The sequence below is a fragment of the Drosophila eugracilis genome, unplaced genomic scaffold (assembly GCF_018153835.1).
Source record: "Drosophila eugracilis isolate 14026-0451.02 unplaced genomic scaffold, ASM1815383v1 contig_1890, whole genome shotgun sequence".
NCBI classification, from domain to species: Eukaryota; Metazoa; Arthropoda; class Insecta; order Diptera; family Drosophilidae; genus Drosophila; species Drosophila eugracilis.
Window position 1 is genome coordinate 49,849 of NW_024572744.1, and position 16,949 is coordinate 66,797.

General features: G+C 34.9%; 1 protein-coding gene across 3 annotated transcripts in view; it reads left to right on the plus strand.

Annotated features, from left to right (window-relative positions):
• The window catches only part of LOC108114678 (double-strand-break repair protein rad21 homolog), a 52,963-nt gene that overhangs the window by 23,309 nt on the left and 12,705 nt on the right, over positions 1-16,949 (plus strand). Inside the window, exons 3-6 of one of the 3 annotated variants that reach the window (XM_041817736.1) lie at positions 9,096-9,219; positions 12,551-12,727; positions 13,758-14,013; positions 14,074-14,824. In XM_041817736.1, coding sequence (XP_041673670.1) covers positions 9,096-9,219; positions 12,551-12,727; positions 13,758-14,013; positions 14,074-14,824 — 1,308 coding nt within the window. The remainder of the gene's footprint in view (positions 1-9,095; positions 9,220-12,550; positions 12,728-13,757; positions 14,014-14,073; positions 14,825-16,949) is intronic. The other 2 variants (XM_041817737.1, XM_041817738.1) reach the window with 2 other exon arrangements.

Sequence of the window (16,949 nt, forward strand, 5' to 3'; positions counted from 1 at the left end):
CGACAATAGGTGGCGCTTGGGTAATTTCCACTAGCAAAATGAATATTTTAGAATTGTGTAAAACAGTAACGGGTATCTTATAGTCGGGGCACTCGACTATAGTGTTTCCTCTTGTTATTATTAGTATCTGTTTTCATTTAATTGTAATATTTTTAGTATGTTAAGTATAAGAATATTGGTTAAGGTTAACTAGAACTAAAATAGTTTTGATTTATATATTTTGTATAACTTTATAATTCTAAATCTTATCGTCAAATGTCTTTCTTTTAGTTTGTATATCATGTTTTGTTTTTTGGTGGTTTTTATCTTTTGATTTTAAGGTGGTGCTTAACTTAATTTATTTAGTTGAGAATATTTTAAGTTTTAGTCCGTCGGAAAATTCTGAAAGTGCGGGGTGTAATGATGTTGATGCACTGGTGTCCATGTTTTCTTCATGGGAGTCTTTGTAGGTGATAACTCGTCTGGTCATACTATTTGGTGTTGATGAGTTTGTTTTTGATGTAGTGGTTGTGTTAATTTTTGTTTCTATAGCTGATGTTTTGTGTGTTGCAATTGCTGCTTTTTGGGCGTAGGGTATTGGTGGGTGTGTATAGCGTGCGTTGTATATGCCGTTGTATGGCGGGCTGTCTTGTGGTCAACTTTTTGGGTTGTTTTAATAGCAGGGGTAAAATGTATGATCGTATATTAACTACTTCATATCCTATCCACAATTTTTCGGGCAGAACATTTTGTTTTTATTAAATAAGTTTTTCGTTTTAGTTTAATAAACATATAAACATCTTTAAACATCGTCGGTTGACAAAGGATAACGCTAAGAAAATTAACAGAACGAAGATTTAAATTCACGACTTTATTTGATTGATCTCAGCTTAATACTGCTTTCTTGTTACAAAAATCTTTCTTGTGGTGCCCCTTGCTTGCAAAAGTTTATGATCGATTGAGATATGATTGTATACAATAAATTGTCTTCGTCTATTTTTTCTACATTTTTATTTGCTTTAAATGGATTTTCTAATTTTCCTTTTTGAATTGGACCTTTTCTAGATACAGAATGTCAATGTTACATTCTGCATTTAATTTACCTATTTTCATTTGTTTAATATTTTAAGTGCCAATTTTTGGATGCCCCCTGAGTATAGGAATATTTGAGAAGGGGTTTGTCCGGTGATGTCATGTTTAATTTTATGGTTGTATGTATAAAGGATTGTTTCTATATTGTTTAATTTTAATTCTTCATCGTCGGATGAATTGATTATTCTGATTTTTTCATTTATTGTCTTATGTAGTTCATAATTTTCAACGTCTCCTATGCCGTTCTTAGCCGTATTGAGTTGTAAAATACAGTTCCTAGGGATTTAAAATTTGGTACAGTTGTTGGTTATAATATATGTACTAAAATCTATTTTCTGTAGATCAATATTTATTTTTTGACTTTTTGCCTCAACTTTGGCAAATCCAGCCACTGTGCATCGCTTTAAAGTCAAGCTGGAGAAAGCTCAGTCTCTGTCTGCCTTTAGTAATTTGGGTTTGTTTGGCTTTTCGAATGTCATTACATTATATTCAATTGTCGTAATGGAGTTGCCGAATATTGTTGAATGCTCTACTTCATTTTTATCGGATTCAATAAAAATTATTTGTTTCTTAAACTCTTTGAGGTTGAGCTCGGCCAGAAATGAAATACGAATACTGAAGAAATACGAAATGCACCCTATATACAATCTTCAGTTCAGCTGCCCCGCAGAATTACAGTTGAGAAACCGCTAAAACGCCATCGCCCGGTACAATGTGCGAACCGCAATATGGCCGTACAAGGTCATACTGTGACTCCGCACACTGCCCAGCGATCAACGATGACTACAACTCGAAAAAGTGCGGCAACTGCGGTGACAATCACATTGCCAACTATAGAGGTTTCCAGTTTATAAGGAGCTAAAAAGTCCCATCCACCAAAAATAAAAAGTTGACAGGCTCAAGATCAAACCCTGAAGCCGTCTTCTCAACTGCAGCTAGATCCTCACTACAACCCATAAACTCTGCCAAAAATTTGACATAAGAAAGTGCTTAAAATTTAGGACTGGATTCCCCTTGCTCAAAAAGTTAATTTCCGCAATCAGAATACCAAGAACCGAACACGGCTCATCAGCATCAATCGACTTTACCAAAAAAGCCTCAGGCTCAGGATGAGCGAATTGAGTTTCGACCAAACGAAATCGTTAACATCATCAAAAGTCAACTTCTTAATGCCATTAAAAACTTGGCCACTTTCCTGTGAGATGGAAAAAGTCAATCATAATTATGATAGCAAAGCCGGAAAAACAACACAATCCCCACGACGTATAGACATATAAGCCTACTTTTATGCTTATCTAAACTCCTTGAAAAATGCGAAATGACTCGGATAAACACAACCGGATAACATCAGAAATACGGAACGCATTCTAAAAGTGCTAGAAAGTTAGGCTTAAGAATACGTATTTATTAGATGCCGCTGCAACTTGCCACGAGTTTGTATAATCTTGTGATGCCAGCGCATCTTATGGTGGTACCATTATCCGGCCACATTTACTCTTACGTCCACCAAGCTCAAAAGACGGTTTTCGCAATTTGTAGGAAACTTGATATCTCAGTAACTATAAGTGATAGAATGTTGGTATTAAGCATGTTTTTAACGGATGTTAACTGTTTAGAGTGCAAAGTGTGTGGGACTCATGGGACTGTCTTGAGGAAGTCCAGCTTCTTCTTTTTATCTTATCGTCCAAGTAATTTATTTCGAAATCCATCCTGGATATCCAGAACGGCAATATCATCAGCATTCGCATGTACTCTGGGCCCATGGCTACTCTTTTCGGTAATAATATCGGAAACAGTCTTGACCATTATGACTATTTCATTACGTATTTACCTGTGGGTCCAGTGATGTTCAATTCAAAATATTTACCTATTTCTGGCTGATAAGGAGCTAGCTATTCATTACCGAACTACACCTGCTTATATTATAGAATCGAAAATAGGTATCTCAGGAACATTAAGAGATAGGAAGTTGTGCTTAAGAATACGTATTTAAGAGATTGCACTCCACTCTAACGCCTACAAACCGCGGAACACTGTGTGTGGCGTCTATAATAATATTATGAATGCCTTCGTTTGACGTTGTATAACTTATTTCTGTTTATATCTATCGATTTACCAAAGATTTTTCAAATCGGAACATTATTTCGCTACTTATGAAGAAATTTAGGTTATAAGGCCTCACATGGTCAGTGACGTCACTATCAGTTACTCGACATGCTTTCTCCGACAATAGGTGGCGCTTGGGTAATTACCACTAGCAAAATGAATATTTTAAAATTGTGTAAAACAGTAACGGGTATCTTATAGTCGGGGCACTCGACTATAGTGTTTCCTCTTGTTATTATTAGTATCTGTTTTCATTTAATCGTAATATTTTTAGTATGTTAAGTATAAGAATATTGGTTAAGGTTAACTAGAACTAAAATAGTTTTGATTTATATATTTTGTATAACTTTATAATTCTAAATCTTATCGTCAAATGTCTTTCTTTTAGTTTGTATATCATGTTTTGTTTTTTGGTGGTTTTTATCTTTTGATTTTAAGGTGGTGCTTAACTTAATTTATTTAGTTGAGAATATTTTAAGTTTTAGTCCGTCGGAAAATTCTGAAAGTGCGGGGTGTAATGATGTTGATGCACTGGTGTCCATGTTTTCTTCATGGGAGTCTTTGTAGGTGATAACTCGTCTGGTCATACTATTTGGCGTTGATGAGTTTGTTTTTGATGTAGTGGTTGTGTTAATTTTTGTTTCTATAGCTGATGTTTTGTGTGTTGCAATTGCTGCTTTTTGGGCGTAGGGTATTGGTGGGTGTGTATAGCGTGCGTTGTATATGCCGTTGTATGGCGGGCTGTCTTGTGGTCAACTTTTTGGGTTGTTTTAATAGCAGGGGAAAATGTATGATCGTATATTAACTACTTCATATCCTATCCACAATTTTTCGGGCAGAACATTTTGTTTTTATTAAATAAGTTTTTCGTTTTAGTTTAATAAACATATAAACATCTTTAAACATCGTCGGTTGACAAAGGATAACGCTAGATTTAAATTCACGACTTTATTTGATTGATCTCAGCTTAAGACTGCTTTCTTGTTACAAAAATCTTTCTTGTGGTGCCCCTTGCTTGCAAAAGTTTATGATCGATTGAGATATGATTGTATACAATAAATTGTCTTCCTTTTTTTTTTTTCTACATTTTTATTTGCTTTAAATGGATTTTCTAATTTTCCTTTTTGAATTGGACATTTTCTAGATACAGAATGTCAATGTTAAATTCTGCATTTAATTTACCTATTTTCATTTGTTTAATATTTTGAGTGTCAATTTTTGGATGCCCCCTGCGTATCCGGTGATGTCATGTTTAATTTTATGGTTGTCTGTATAAAGGATTGTTTCTATATTGTTTATTTTTAATTCTTCATCGTCGGATGAATTGATTATTCTGATTTTTTCATTTATTGTCTTATGTAGTTCATAATTTTCAACGTCTCCTATGCCGTTCTTAGCTGTATTGAGTTGTAAAATACAGTCCCTAGGGATTTAAAAATTGGTACAGTTGTTGGTTATAATATATGTACTAAAATCTATTTTCTGTAGATCAATATTTATTTTTTGACTTTTTGCCTCAACTTTGGCAAATCCAGCCACTGTGCATCGCTTTAAAGTCAAGCTGGAGAAAGCTCAGTCTCTGTCTGCCTTTAGTAATTTGGGTTTGTTTGGCTTTTCGAATGTCATTACATTATATTCAATTGTCGTAATGGAGTTGCCGAATATTGTTGAATGCTCTACTTCATTTTTATCGGATTCAATAAAAATTATTTGTTTCTTAAAATAATTTAACAATTCAAAATCTATTTTTTAATAGTGTATGAGCTGATTTTTTAGTAGATTCTAGTGCCTTTTGAATATAAAATTTTTGGTTTTTATTTTCTGATTTTGAAGTAATTATTTTGTATATTTAATTAGAGTGGGCGTGGCTAGATGCAAACAAAGCTATTCGTATCATAGAAACCTACGTGCTTAATCCCAACTTTCTACCACTTATAGTTACATACTAGATTCGTTGAAAAGTATGTAACAGATAGAAGGAAGCGTTTCCGACCCTATAAAGTATATATATTCTTGATCAGGATCAATAGCGGAGTCGATTGAGCCATGTCCGTCTGTCCGTCCGTCCGTCCGTCCGTATGAACGCTGAGATCTCAGGAACTATAACAGATACAAAGATGAGATTAAGCATGAAGATTCTTGAGGTCCCGGGACAGCGCAAGTTTATTACAGCATCCTGCCACGTACACTCTAATGTCCACAAATCGCGAAAAACTAAAATATTTCTGTTAATATCTATCGATTTACCAAAGAGTTTTCAAATCGGAACATTATTTCGCTACTTATGAAGAAATTTAGGTTATAAGGCCTCACATGGTCAGTGACGTCACTATCAGTTATTCGACATGCTTTCTCCGACAATAGGTGGTGCTTGGGTAATTTCAGCTAGCAAAATGAATATTTTAAAATTGTGTAAAACAGTAACGGGTATCGTGGCACTCGACTATAGCGTTTCCTCTTGTTTGTTTATTTGTCTATAGTCAACCACTAGTCTCCATCGTTTTTCTGTTGAATTTGGTAGACATTTTTTTGGAACCAACAATAATATCCTTTTATATTCTGAAATTGATCGTTCGACTATACCATCCTTTATTAATTTGTCAATCTGTTTGTTTATTTCTGGCTTTTCACTTTCTGCATTTCTATAATGTTTTATATATAATGGTGTTTTATCGCTTAAGCGAAGTTGTTGTTTATAAAAATTGTTAGCTGATATCGGCTCCAATTCAATACCGAATATATCGCTACAAGTTGTACACAGTTTTGATAATTTTGTTTGAATTTGAGAGGGAAAACATAGTTATGTTAATACTTCTTTATTTTCTATCATTACTGTACTTGGGTTTGAGTTCCTTGGGCTTTCGTATATCATAGTTTTCTAACGATTCGAATTGTAGTATATTAACATTTAAACTAATTGTTTCAGAGTTTGTATTTAGATATCGGACTGTTGCACAACTCGTGTTAACCAATGTGCTCGGAACCAGCACACCTTTAAATGGTTATTGGTTCGAAATAAAAGCAGACGGTTCTTTTGAATTAATTTTTACGGTTTTAATTACTTCTGCTCTACATGGAAGTAAGAGAGTATTTTTGAAAACCGAATTGTGCATTGGGATTTATATTGGAAAAGTCAGGTTATTAGGTCTTAATACTAAAGAACCTTGGGAGTCTTGAAAATATAAGATACAGTTGAATTCTTTAATGAAGTCTATTCCCAGAATGCCATCGCATGGAATCGGAAAATCAGGTGGGACTATTTGAAAGTCATGTGGTAAAATGACATTTTTTGTTTTAAGCTCCTCTAACGCTAAACCCAAGGACTTTATAGAACCTTGTCCTATTTCTTAGAAATTTTAGAATTGTCTAATTCGGGGTACTCTTGATTACATTGTTTAAGCAATGAAATCTCGGCTCCCGTATCTACTAACATTGTTACATTTTTGTTGGTTTTTCTCTACTTTCAAGGGGTCCTCCTCGTTTTCCTGTGTGACCCTAACATTTCGATTATAGTTATTTCCGCGGTTTGAGGAGCTGTGGGTTCCTTGCGGTGTGTTGTGATAATAGCCAAGGTTTCCTCTGCCCCCGATATATGTTATTTCCTCGGTAATTGTTTTGTTTATACTGAATATTATAAAATAATACGTCGTTCGATTGCCCTGTTGCTTTGGTACAACTATTGACAAACTTAGTTACGGCTTCGTTTATATTTGTGAACGTTTTACCTTATCAATTGAGCAGTTTCTTGTTATTGCCTTCACAGCACTTTGGGTGCTATATTTAGATGTTAATTCTAGTGGTAAGCCATCGTTTATATAAGCTTGTAATGCTCTGGTCAGATCTTCTATTTCTTTGGCATATTCATTTGCTGTTTTGTTTTTCTGCTGCAAATTCATGAGTTTGACTGAGAAAACCTCAACCGACTCTCCTTTGACTGATTTACTCAGCTTTGCCACAATTGTTTCTATTGTGTTTTCCTCTCCAATGAGGTTGCGCGCAGTTTTTTAAAAATTGAACATTGGATTAAGCCATTGTTGCCTCCGGACACTTGAGAAGGAATGTGTTAGTTTGTATGGGCATATACAATGTATGTATTTATGTAATTAAAATTATATACTTCGCTTGCTACACCTTTCTTCTTCTTTTTTTCTGAACCCTCGCTTTTCGCCTGACTCTTGCATTTACCTGAATCTTTGTTCATTTCGCCAATAGGGTTGGTTGAGTCGCGGAAGTAATTCATTTTCGGTTCTAGTTTTTCTTGAGAGAAAATAAGAATTAGATCTATACCTATTGTCGATTCCAGGTCAATCAATTATCCTCTGTTCCATTACTTTTTGTTAAATGCAGCAACTGCGAAAAAACCGTAATTCTGCGATATCTTGAAACTTTAGATGATTACCAAGGTGTCCCTGTATATGGTTTCTGAGATCTCAGCGTTTCTACGTACGTCAACGAATCTAGAATACCCATTTACTCTACGAGTAACGGGTATAAAAACAAGAAGATATTATAGTTAAAGATAAGAATCCGTTTTGGGTTTCCGCGTTTTATGAGAGTACATAGAGTAGGCGTGGCCAGTTGCAGAGGCATATTTTAAAAACGTATTCTTAAGCGCAACTTTTTAGCTCTTATAGTTTTTGGTTTTTTGGGCGTTAGGGTGGGCGTGGCTAGATGGTGCAATACGCATTTGGTGCATCATTAGAATTTACATGTTTGTCTTGTATACTTATCAGCGTTCTTAAAGAATACGGCTTACGTTTTTCGCATCAAGGTTTTTCATCAAGCCATTTCCGCAAACGGCCCCAAAAGGCGAAAAACTAAAATCGTTGATATCTCAGGAACCGCGTTCACACTTATGCCCTCTGACATCGAAAAATAGTAGCCGCATTCTCTAAGAAACCGAATAGCTCGCTAACTATAACATATGGAAAGTTGGGACTAAGCACGTGATGCCACTAAAGTGTATTATTTTTTACCAATCTGACAATCTGAAAACCATAAACGCTAAAGTTGCATATGCTTTAGATGCCACCGCAGCTCAAGGTAATTTTATCGGCCACGAAGCACGGTGGAGGAAGTGTTATGATTTAAGGGTGCAATTTCACAAAAGTAGTGGGAAATCTCGTATTCATCGATGGTTCTATAAACAAAGATGACTTTATAAATCAAGATGGGTTTATAAACCGGATCAAAAATTGAAGCAGTCGGCGGAGAAATTTCAGCATTCTTCCACTCCCACAAATCACGTAAACCAAAAATCGGTCAAATCTCACGAGTTAAATGAGCCGGCCACACCCATTCTTACGCCCACAAAAGACGATATACTAAAATCGCTGAAATCTCAGGAAATAGAATAGATAAAAAGTTTGGAAATAAGAATGCATAATCTTGAGATGGCTCCTCATCTTGAGGTGGTACCATTATCCGACTAAAATACATTAGCTAATCCCATTTACATTTAATAAATTCATTTTTCTTCTCTTCATACAATAACAAATGTCAATTTTATAAGCGGGCAGAAGGACATAGATATTGCTGTAGAAACGAATTAATTGATCAGAGGAAGGTTCGAAGGAATGACACTGCGACTTAAAATTGATTATAGCGCACCGAGTCAAGCCTTATTTAAATAATTTAATATTAAATGTAAGGTATTATAAAAACCGCTATTTAAAAGCTAGTACCATTGTACTTTCTAAGTCCGATTACCGTTTTTGAAATTAAAATAAGGTTCTTCTATCATCTGTACTAAAGCTAAATAGAATTAATTATATGAAGTATTCTGAGCTTTAAGAAACAGCGAAGTTAATTGTGATTATCAACAATAATTTACAGGTATTTTAATAGTCAGATTATTTAAGTGCCATTTTCTTCAGGTTTAACGATTTAAAATAAATTATTTTTTTACTCTTTTATAGGAAAAGCTATTTGGCAGTAACATTTTGGATAATATTGAGACACTGGATCAACAAGCAACTACTGACCATGCAGATATATCTGGGACTCGATTAGACGGTGATGGATTTGGCGATTCTTTTGGACGTAAGTAAAACAAAGCTCCCACATCTAAGAAGTTTTCATGTCTTTGGGAAATATAAACTTTTAGAGGCTGTGTGGTGGCATTTCTATTAGTAAGATCCTATAAATATGTAGTAGTTCGGCTTACTTTATTCGATTCGTAAATTGGCTTCGCTTGAGAAACGGGTAAATTGTTCATTCGAAAACGATTAATTCTCAAATCAAAATGTCATCTAAATATCTTTAATCTATCTTTTATTTAAACTTTCTCTTTCAATTTAATGTGAATGAACAAATTTATATCTCAGCACACGTAAGCTGTCGCATTACTGTCATCGTCCTTTCTTATTCTCGCTCCTTTTACCTCATTTCGTTGCGTTAAAATGGTCCTCGGACCAATTCCATCCTGTCCAAGAATCCGATATCTCCAGCAATATCTATATCCTCCTGCTCGATTATAAATTTTTATACCCGTTAGTCGTAGACTTAAAGGGTATACTAGATTCGTTGAAAATTATGTAACAGCTTTTGCGACCCTATAAAGTATATATATTCTTGATCAGGATCATTAGCGAAGTCGATTGAGCAATGTCCGTCTGTCCGTCCGTCCGTCCGTCCGTATGAACGCTGCGATCTCAGGAACTATAGCAGATACAAAGTTGAGATTAAGCATGAAGATTCTTGAGGTCCCGGGACAGCGCAAGTTTATTACAGCATCCTGCCACGCCCACTCTAACGCCCACAAATCGCCAAAAACTAAAATTGCTGAAATCTCAGGAACTATTGCAGTTAGAAAGTTGAAATTCAAAAAGTTAATCTTTAAATGGCAGCGCATCTTATAGTGGTACTACTATCCGGCCACACCCACCCATACGCCCACAAGGCTCAAAAGACTGTTTTCAGATTTTCTAGAAAAGCTGATATCTCAGTAACTATAAGAGATAGAAAGTTCGGATTAAGCATGTAGGTTTCTATTATGCTCCCAATGCGAATTGTTTTTTTTCGATCAAGCCGTGGGCCTTATTACTCAAATTTCGTATCGTCCATACCTATGACCTTAAATTTTAATTTCAATTACTTTTGTCACTTGAAATATATGAACGGACATATTCGTTAAACATTCGGTGACTACGTTCAATAGTCCCTAAGGTTTGATGGTGGTGTGCAGTCGATGAAATTTTGTCAATCTTCATATATTTGCATAAGTCTCCTGTTATACTGTTCTTATACTCTGTGCCATGTCTGTTAGAATGATCTTCAATGGGCCGTAAAAGAGTATAACGTTTTCAAAGATTGCTTTCGCAACGCCATTTGCGCTTTTATTCGGAATTGGTACTGTTACTAAGTATTTAGTTAAATCACAAATACTTGTGACTGCGTATTCGTTTCCCTCCTCCGAACGCGGTAATGGCCAATGGTATCAATTTATACCGTGTCAAAAGCTGATGTGGGTGTCTCGGTAATGGTAATTGGCGTTCTTGTATGAGTGGTTGTCTTAGATTGTTGACAAGTCTGACAGGTTTTTACGTATTTAGTAACTACTTTTGTCATGTTTAACCAATAGTAATGTAGCCTTATTTTTGATAATGTTCTCGTTATTCCTGAATGGCCTCGATTAGATCATCATGAAATTTTTTAAGATTTCTCTTATCTTTTCTTTTTTTGTTTTTGTCTACTATGGTCACCTCTGAAAGTAGCGCTATTTGTACTTTTCGTAATGTACGGTTGCCCATTTCTTTAAATTCTCGTAGTAATACTGACTTTAAAATCAGTGCGCTGGGTTTTTATGTTTTCCATTCCGGTGTGTATCTCAAGCCCTTGCTTTAAATCTATTTTCTCTTAAGAGTGCAAATCATCAATTATAAATTGTGAAATTATTAGTTTTTATTTTATTATTATTATGCTAGATATAGCGAAGTCGATTGAGCCATGTCCGCCTGTCCGTCCGTCCGTCCGTCCGTCCGTCCGTATGAACACTGAGATCAAAGTTGAGATTAAGCATGAAGATTCTTGAGGTCCCGGGACAGCGCAAGTTTATTACAGCATCCTCTAACGCCCACAAATCGCAAAAAACTAAAATTGCTGAAATCTCAGGAACTATTGCAGTTAGAAAGTTGAAATTCAGAAAGTATAATCTTTAGATGCCAGCGCATCTTATAGTGGTACTACTATCCGGCCACACCCACCCATACGCCCACAAGGCTCAAAAGGAAAAGGTTTTCGGAATTTCTAGAAAAGCTGATATCTCGGTAACTATAAGAGATAGAAAGTTCGGATTAAGCATGTAGATTTTTATGATGCTCCCAATGCGAATTGTTTTTTTCCTATCAAACACGCCCACCCTAACGCCCACAAAACCCGAAAAAACAAAAATGCAAAAATCTCGAAAATTAGAGAGCTACACAATTTTGCTTAGAAACACGTATTTAAGAGATGCCTTTGCAACTTTCCACGAAGTTGCATCCGGCCACGCCCATTCTAACGCCCACAAAACCGCGGAAAACTGTGGCCTTGACCTTGTATAACTTATTTCTGTTAATATCTTAATATCTAGATTTACCAAAGATTTTTCAAATCGGAACATTATTTCGCTATTTATAAAGAAATTAAGGTTATAAGGCCTCACATGGGCAGTGACGTCACTATAAGCATACTCAACATACTTCCTCTGACAATAGGTGGCGCTTAATCTGAACTTTTGTTCAATATGGCGACCGATTTAAGAGCTGTCAATGGATTTATTTTCAATTTGGTTTGGCAATTAATCATGCCTGAGCAACGCTTGCAAATAGTGAAATTTTATTTCAAAAACAATCGTAAATAATACGTCCATTTTATCGTCGACAAAATCGATGAAGCGCACTTCTGGTTGAATGGCTACGTCAACAAACAAAACTGTTATTTGGATTGAAGCTAATCCTCAAGAGTACGGCAAAACACAATTACATCCAGAAAAACTGGTGGAATCATTGGGCCGTACTTCTTCAAAAACGATGATGGCCAGAACGTTACATTCATCGAAAATTGGACGTCCAGATTGGACTACATCCGAGCAAGCCGTGGCGGATGTCGTGACGGACGGACGAACAGACGGATGGATACACTGACAAGGCTTAATCGACTTCGCTTTTGATACTGATCAAGAATATATCTAATTTATAGGGTCGGAAGAGCTTCCTTTTACCTGTTACATACTTTTCAATCAATCTAGTATACCCATTTACTCTTCGAGTAACGGGTATAAAAACTATTGTTTCTTTGTTTCTGTTTCACGGTTTTTATTTTTGCCGAAGAGAGTTTTATAAAATTATTCATACTGTAATTGACGTAACATTATAATTATTATTTTTTTCAGAACCAGAACTTTTTGAAGATGACCTTTTTGGCGAACCTGCACAACCAGTTGAGCAGTTAGTTAAAGACCCTACTGCTGTTACCAACGCGGATGATTCTGATGAAGATGCCATTGATGATTGTAATAATGTTCCGTCACCAGCAACATCATTTATAAATGATGTTGAGGAAAAAGGTGGTAAGATATATGTATTTTTTATTATATTAATGCTTAAAGGCTAATTTGATTTCAGTATATATAACATAGATATATACGCATATACTTTCTGATTTTCCATTTAAGTTTCTCGGATATAAAGCTATCTTTTTGAAATTTTCCAATAGTCTTGTTTTTATTGCATGTCAGCCGAATATCGAAAAATAAAAGAGTTTTAAATAATATGTAATTGTTTACGACTTCAGATTTAAATTATTTAATAAATAATAAATCAGGCGAAAGTCATTCGACTGCTCAAATTTACACTGGCTCGTAGCTTATTTCATGCAGTTACCTTAAAAAAAAGTTCTAGTCGTTCTTCCTGCTGATCGTTTTCGATTTTACTAGGACCACGATCCGAAGCATACAGCAAGAATTGTGAAATCTTGGCTTATCTGGAACTGCCCTTATGTCGTTATAACGCCAGCACAGTCTCCAGATTTAAATGTGATCGAAAATGTATAGGAAATATTGGAAAAGGCTATAAGGAAGAGTAAGATTATGATCAAAAACGATCGGAAAACTGTTCTTATGAAAGAGTGGCCAAAAATTCCAATGGAAACCAATTAGTTTCCCCCATGGGAAATGGTCTCAAAGCTGTTCTGAAACTGAAAGTAGAGCATAAAAAATATACAAAAAATGTTAAATTACAAATAATAAGTTAAGTAGAATTTGTTCCACAAAATAACCTGCATGAAAAAAACCTGTGCATTAAGAAAATCGATTAGCAGGAATAACGGAATAAATATAACTTTTTTTAGGCAACTGCACGAATTATGCTGTGAGCCACTGTACAACCAAATAAACCCCAATTTTGATTATAATGTTGCGAAAAACTAAGGAAACTTAAACAGATGCAAGTACAACTATGAATGTTTATCATTCTTTAATATGTGTTTTTAAGACCCTGGACTATATTTGTGTCGGCTAAAAATATATTTTTTTGATTTATCCTTCATTTGTCTTTTGTTACTTTTAAAATGTTGTTAAAAGATATGTATATTTATTTTAGAAACTAAATTATATGAACACGCCAATGTGCCTAATAATAATAAGATAAATGAAATAACACACCCCCAAAACGAGGATGAGGGATTCGCTCTAGCTCCACTTGATGCAACCATTTATAGGGGCGTAACAAAGGCAAAACGCAAAAGAAAACTTATAATTGACGAAATAAAAAATATTTCTGGAGAAGAAATGAAGGCTCAATTAGCCGATACGTCTGATATAATAACAACACTTGATCTGGCTCCGCCTACAAAAAGGTAAGAGGTTAGCTAAGTTATATAGTGATAACTATAATATACAAATTCTTTAATTTTCAGATTAATGTATTGGAAAGAAACTGGAGGTGTTGAAAAATTGTTTTCATTACCATCACGATATATACCAGCCAGATCCTTACTTACTAATTATAATAGACAGTTATACTCACATTCAACATTAATTGAAGACTTCTCAAGTGTTGCGCCTATGGAAATACTTGCATTGGAATATTATGCAAAAGAAAACGAGAATGCATTTATTATTTTTAATAAAAAAGGTCGCAAGCGTAAGAATGATATTTTAAATAATCAGTTTTTGGATCACGTAGCAGATTCACTTACTCAGAGTTTAGAGGCACCTGAAGTTTTAAGAGAAGACCAAAAATCTTTAGGGGTATCTGGCACTTCATTAGAAATTGCAAAAGAGCACGAAAGTTGTCAAAATGAATCAACCATATTCGATAATATGGAAAGCCCAGACCTATTATCCTTAAATGAAATCGAACAATTCTCGTCAATAAACGATCTGCCATTAACACCAAGAAATGCGATTCATGATATGGGGGATGACTACAATCAAGATGACTCAACGCCAACTGGCCTAGACCACGGACAAACTACTCCGCAGAATACACATATGGGCGAGATAGATGATATTCCAATCATATCCACTGATCAAATTAGCGCCATATTTAATGAATCTGTGGAGCAACCTTTATTGAATGATAATGGAGTTTTGAAAAGAGCAAACAACATTTCAAAAGGATGGCACAATCACCAAAACTATGAAATTTCCACATTTGCAACTCAGGTAGTTTGTTAGTTTTTTAATTATTTATAAAACTAGTTAATAGTAGTTTATGCAAATTAATAAACTATTTCAGAGTATCCAACGAATAGCGTTGGGTTAAAAGTATATAAAGGGTAGAACAGACCGTTATATACCCCCCAATATGAGTATCAAATTCTATATCTGACTTCACAGTATGCTGATGATGCATTTATTTTCATCGCTTACGATTTCAAAAAAAAGCAGTTGCTATATTACTAATAATAATTCTCGCAAAACATAAGTAAAAATAATTACAGCCAGAGTCTAAGGCAACAACGCCCAGTCTGTAATTTACCTTTCTTGCAAAGGTTTCATTATCGACGTATTAACCTTTTTATAAGAACTCAGTTAAATTTTCAAAGCGTCTTCCTAACAACTTTAATCGTTTCTATATTTTATTTCATCAAATGAAATTCACATCATTAGGTGACTTTCGTCGGTTATTAAAACGAAAGCGAATGTATTGGTATATACTGGTCCTCCTTATATACCCCTTGCCTAGGTTAGGAAATTGCGCCCTTTCGCTGCTGTTATGGCACTAGTGTAATTTTACAATTTTTTTTTCATGTTATACTTCTTATTGTGTAATATAATTTGTTTTGTCCCCCTTGGGTGCTATTTTTACTGGTTAATGCGCGTCATAGTTTTTTTTCTTCCCACTGCATACAAATACATCACCATCGATAACGCTGATTATGTAAACATGTAAAAATATGGAAAAATCAGGAAAACGCTGCCAATGAGCTCATGGATCTGCTTATCCGCCTGAAGTTACATCATCCTTAAACTCCTGGATGACCTTTATGCCTTTCTCGTTCAACCGCTTCAATATTGTTAGCCTTGAACTTTTGTCGTGGCACATGATTTTAAGTAACAATCTTGCAGAACATTTTGTGGTGCAATCAGTGGGGGACATTGTCTTAAAGTTGCAGTACGGTGAGGTTGCGCACGACGTGAAAAATCATGATCTTTTTCCAAATATTCTTAACTTTATAGTTTTAATTAGTATGTTGATTATCGAACTGAATCTGGACTGAAATATTTTGATAGTTAAAAGTAACTAAAACGACATATTTGTGCTGTTTAAAAAATAGTGGGTGAGGATTAAATTTTGAATTTCAGTATTCAACATTATATTTCTTGGCCAAATCTATTTCAATTATATGTCGGGTGTTTACAAGCTCTCCCTTTTTGGTTCAGATTTTTTTTAAATCTGATGCGCTCGGAGTACCTGTTTTTTGGTTACAAATTATTTTTTTTCTACTATTAAAAATAGTGGGTTAGCTTAAATTCAATTTTCAATTATATGTCGGGTGTTTACAAGCTCTCCCCTTTTTGAATTGGCTCAAATTTTTGTAAAATATGATGCGCCCGGGGTACCTGTCACGGTCATAAGTATGTAAATAACTTTTAGTAAGCTCTACACTTTTTTTTGGTTAAAAATTATTTATTTGATACTATTAAAAATAGTGGGTTAGCATTCAATTTTGAATTTCAGTGATTATCATTTTATTGCTTGCCCAAATCCATTTCAATTATATGTCAGGTGTCAACAAGCTTTCCCCTTTTTGAATTGGTTCAAATTTTTTTTAATCTGATGCGCGCGGGGAACCTGTCACGGTCATAAGTAGGTAAAAAACTTTTAGTAACATTTATTTTTTTTGGTGAAAATATTAATACTATTATTAGGTTGCATGAGTGTGATTGTAGTAGTATGGCTTGTGGTTTGTCGGCTACCATCCCATTCAAAAGAACCAACATTCCCAGGTCATAATTTTTATTTTTTTGCGCATATGGCTACTCTTACTCTAACGTCCACAAACCGTGGAAAAACAAAAACGCTATAATGTCGGAAACTACAATAGCTAAAATGTTAGGAGACTATATTTTATAGATGCCACCGGAGCTCATAGTTGTTTTTCATCCGGTCTACAAACAGCGTAAAACTGGCGTTTATACCCGTTACTCGTAGAGTAAAAGGGTATATTGGATTCGTTGAAAAGTGTGTAACAGATAGAAGGAAGCGTTTCCGAAGTATACATATTCTTGATCAGGATGAATAGCGAAGACGATTGAGTCATGTCCGTCTGTCTGTCCGTCTGTC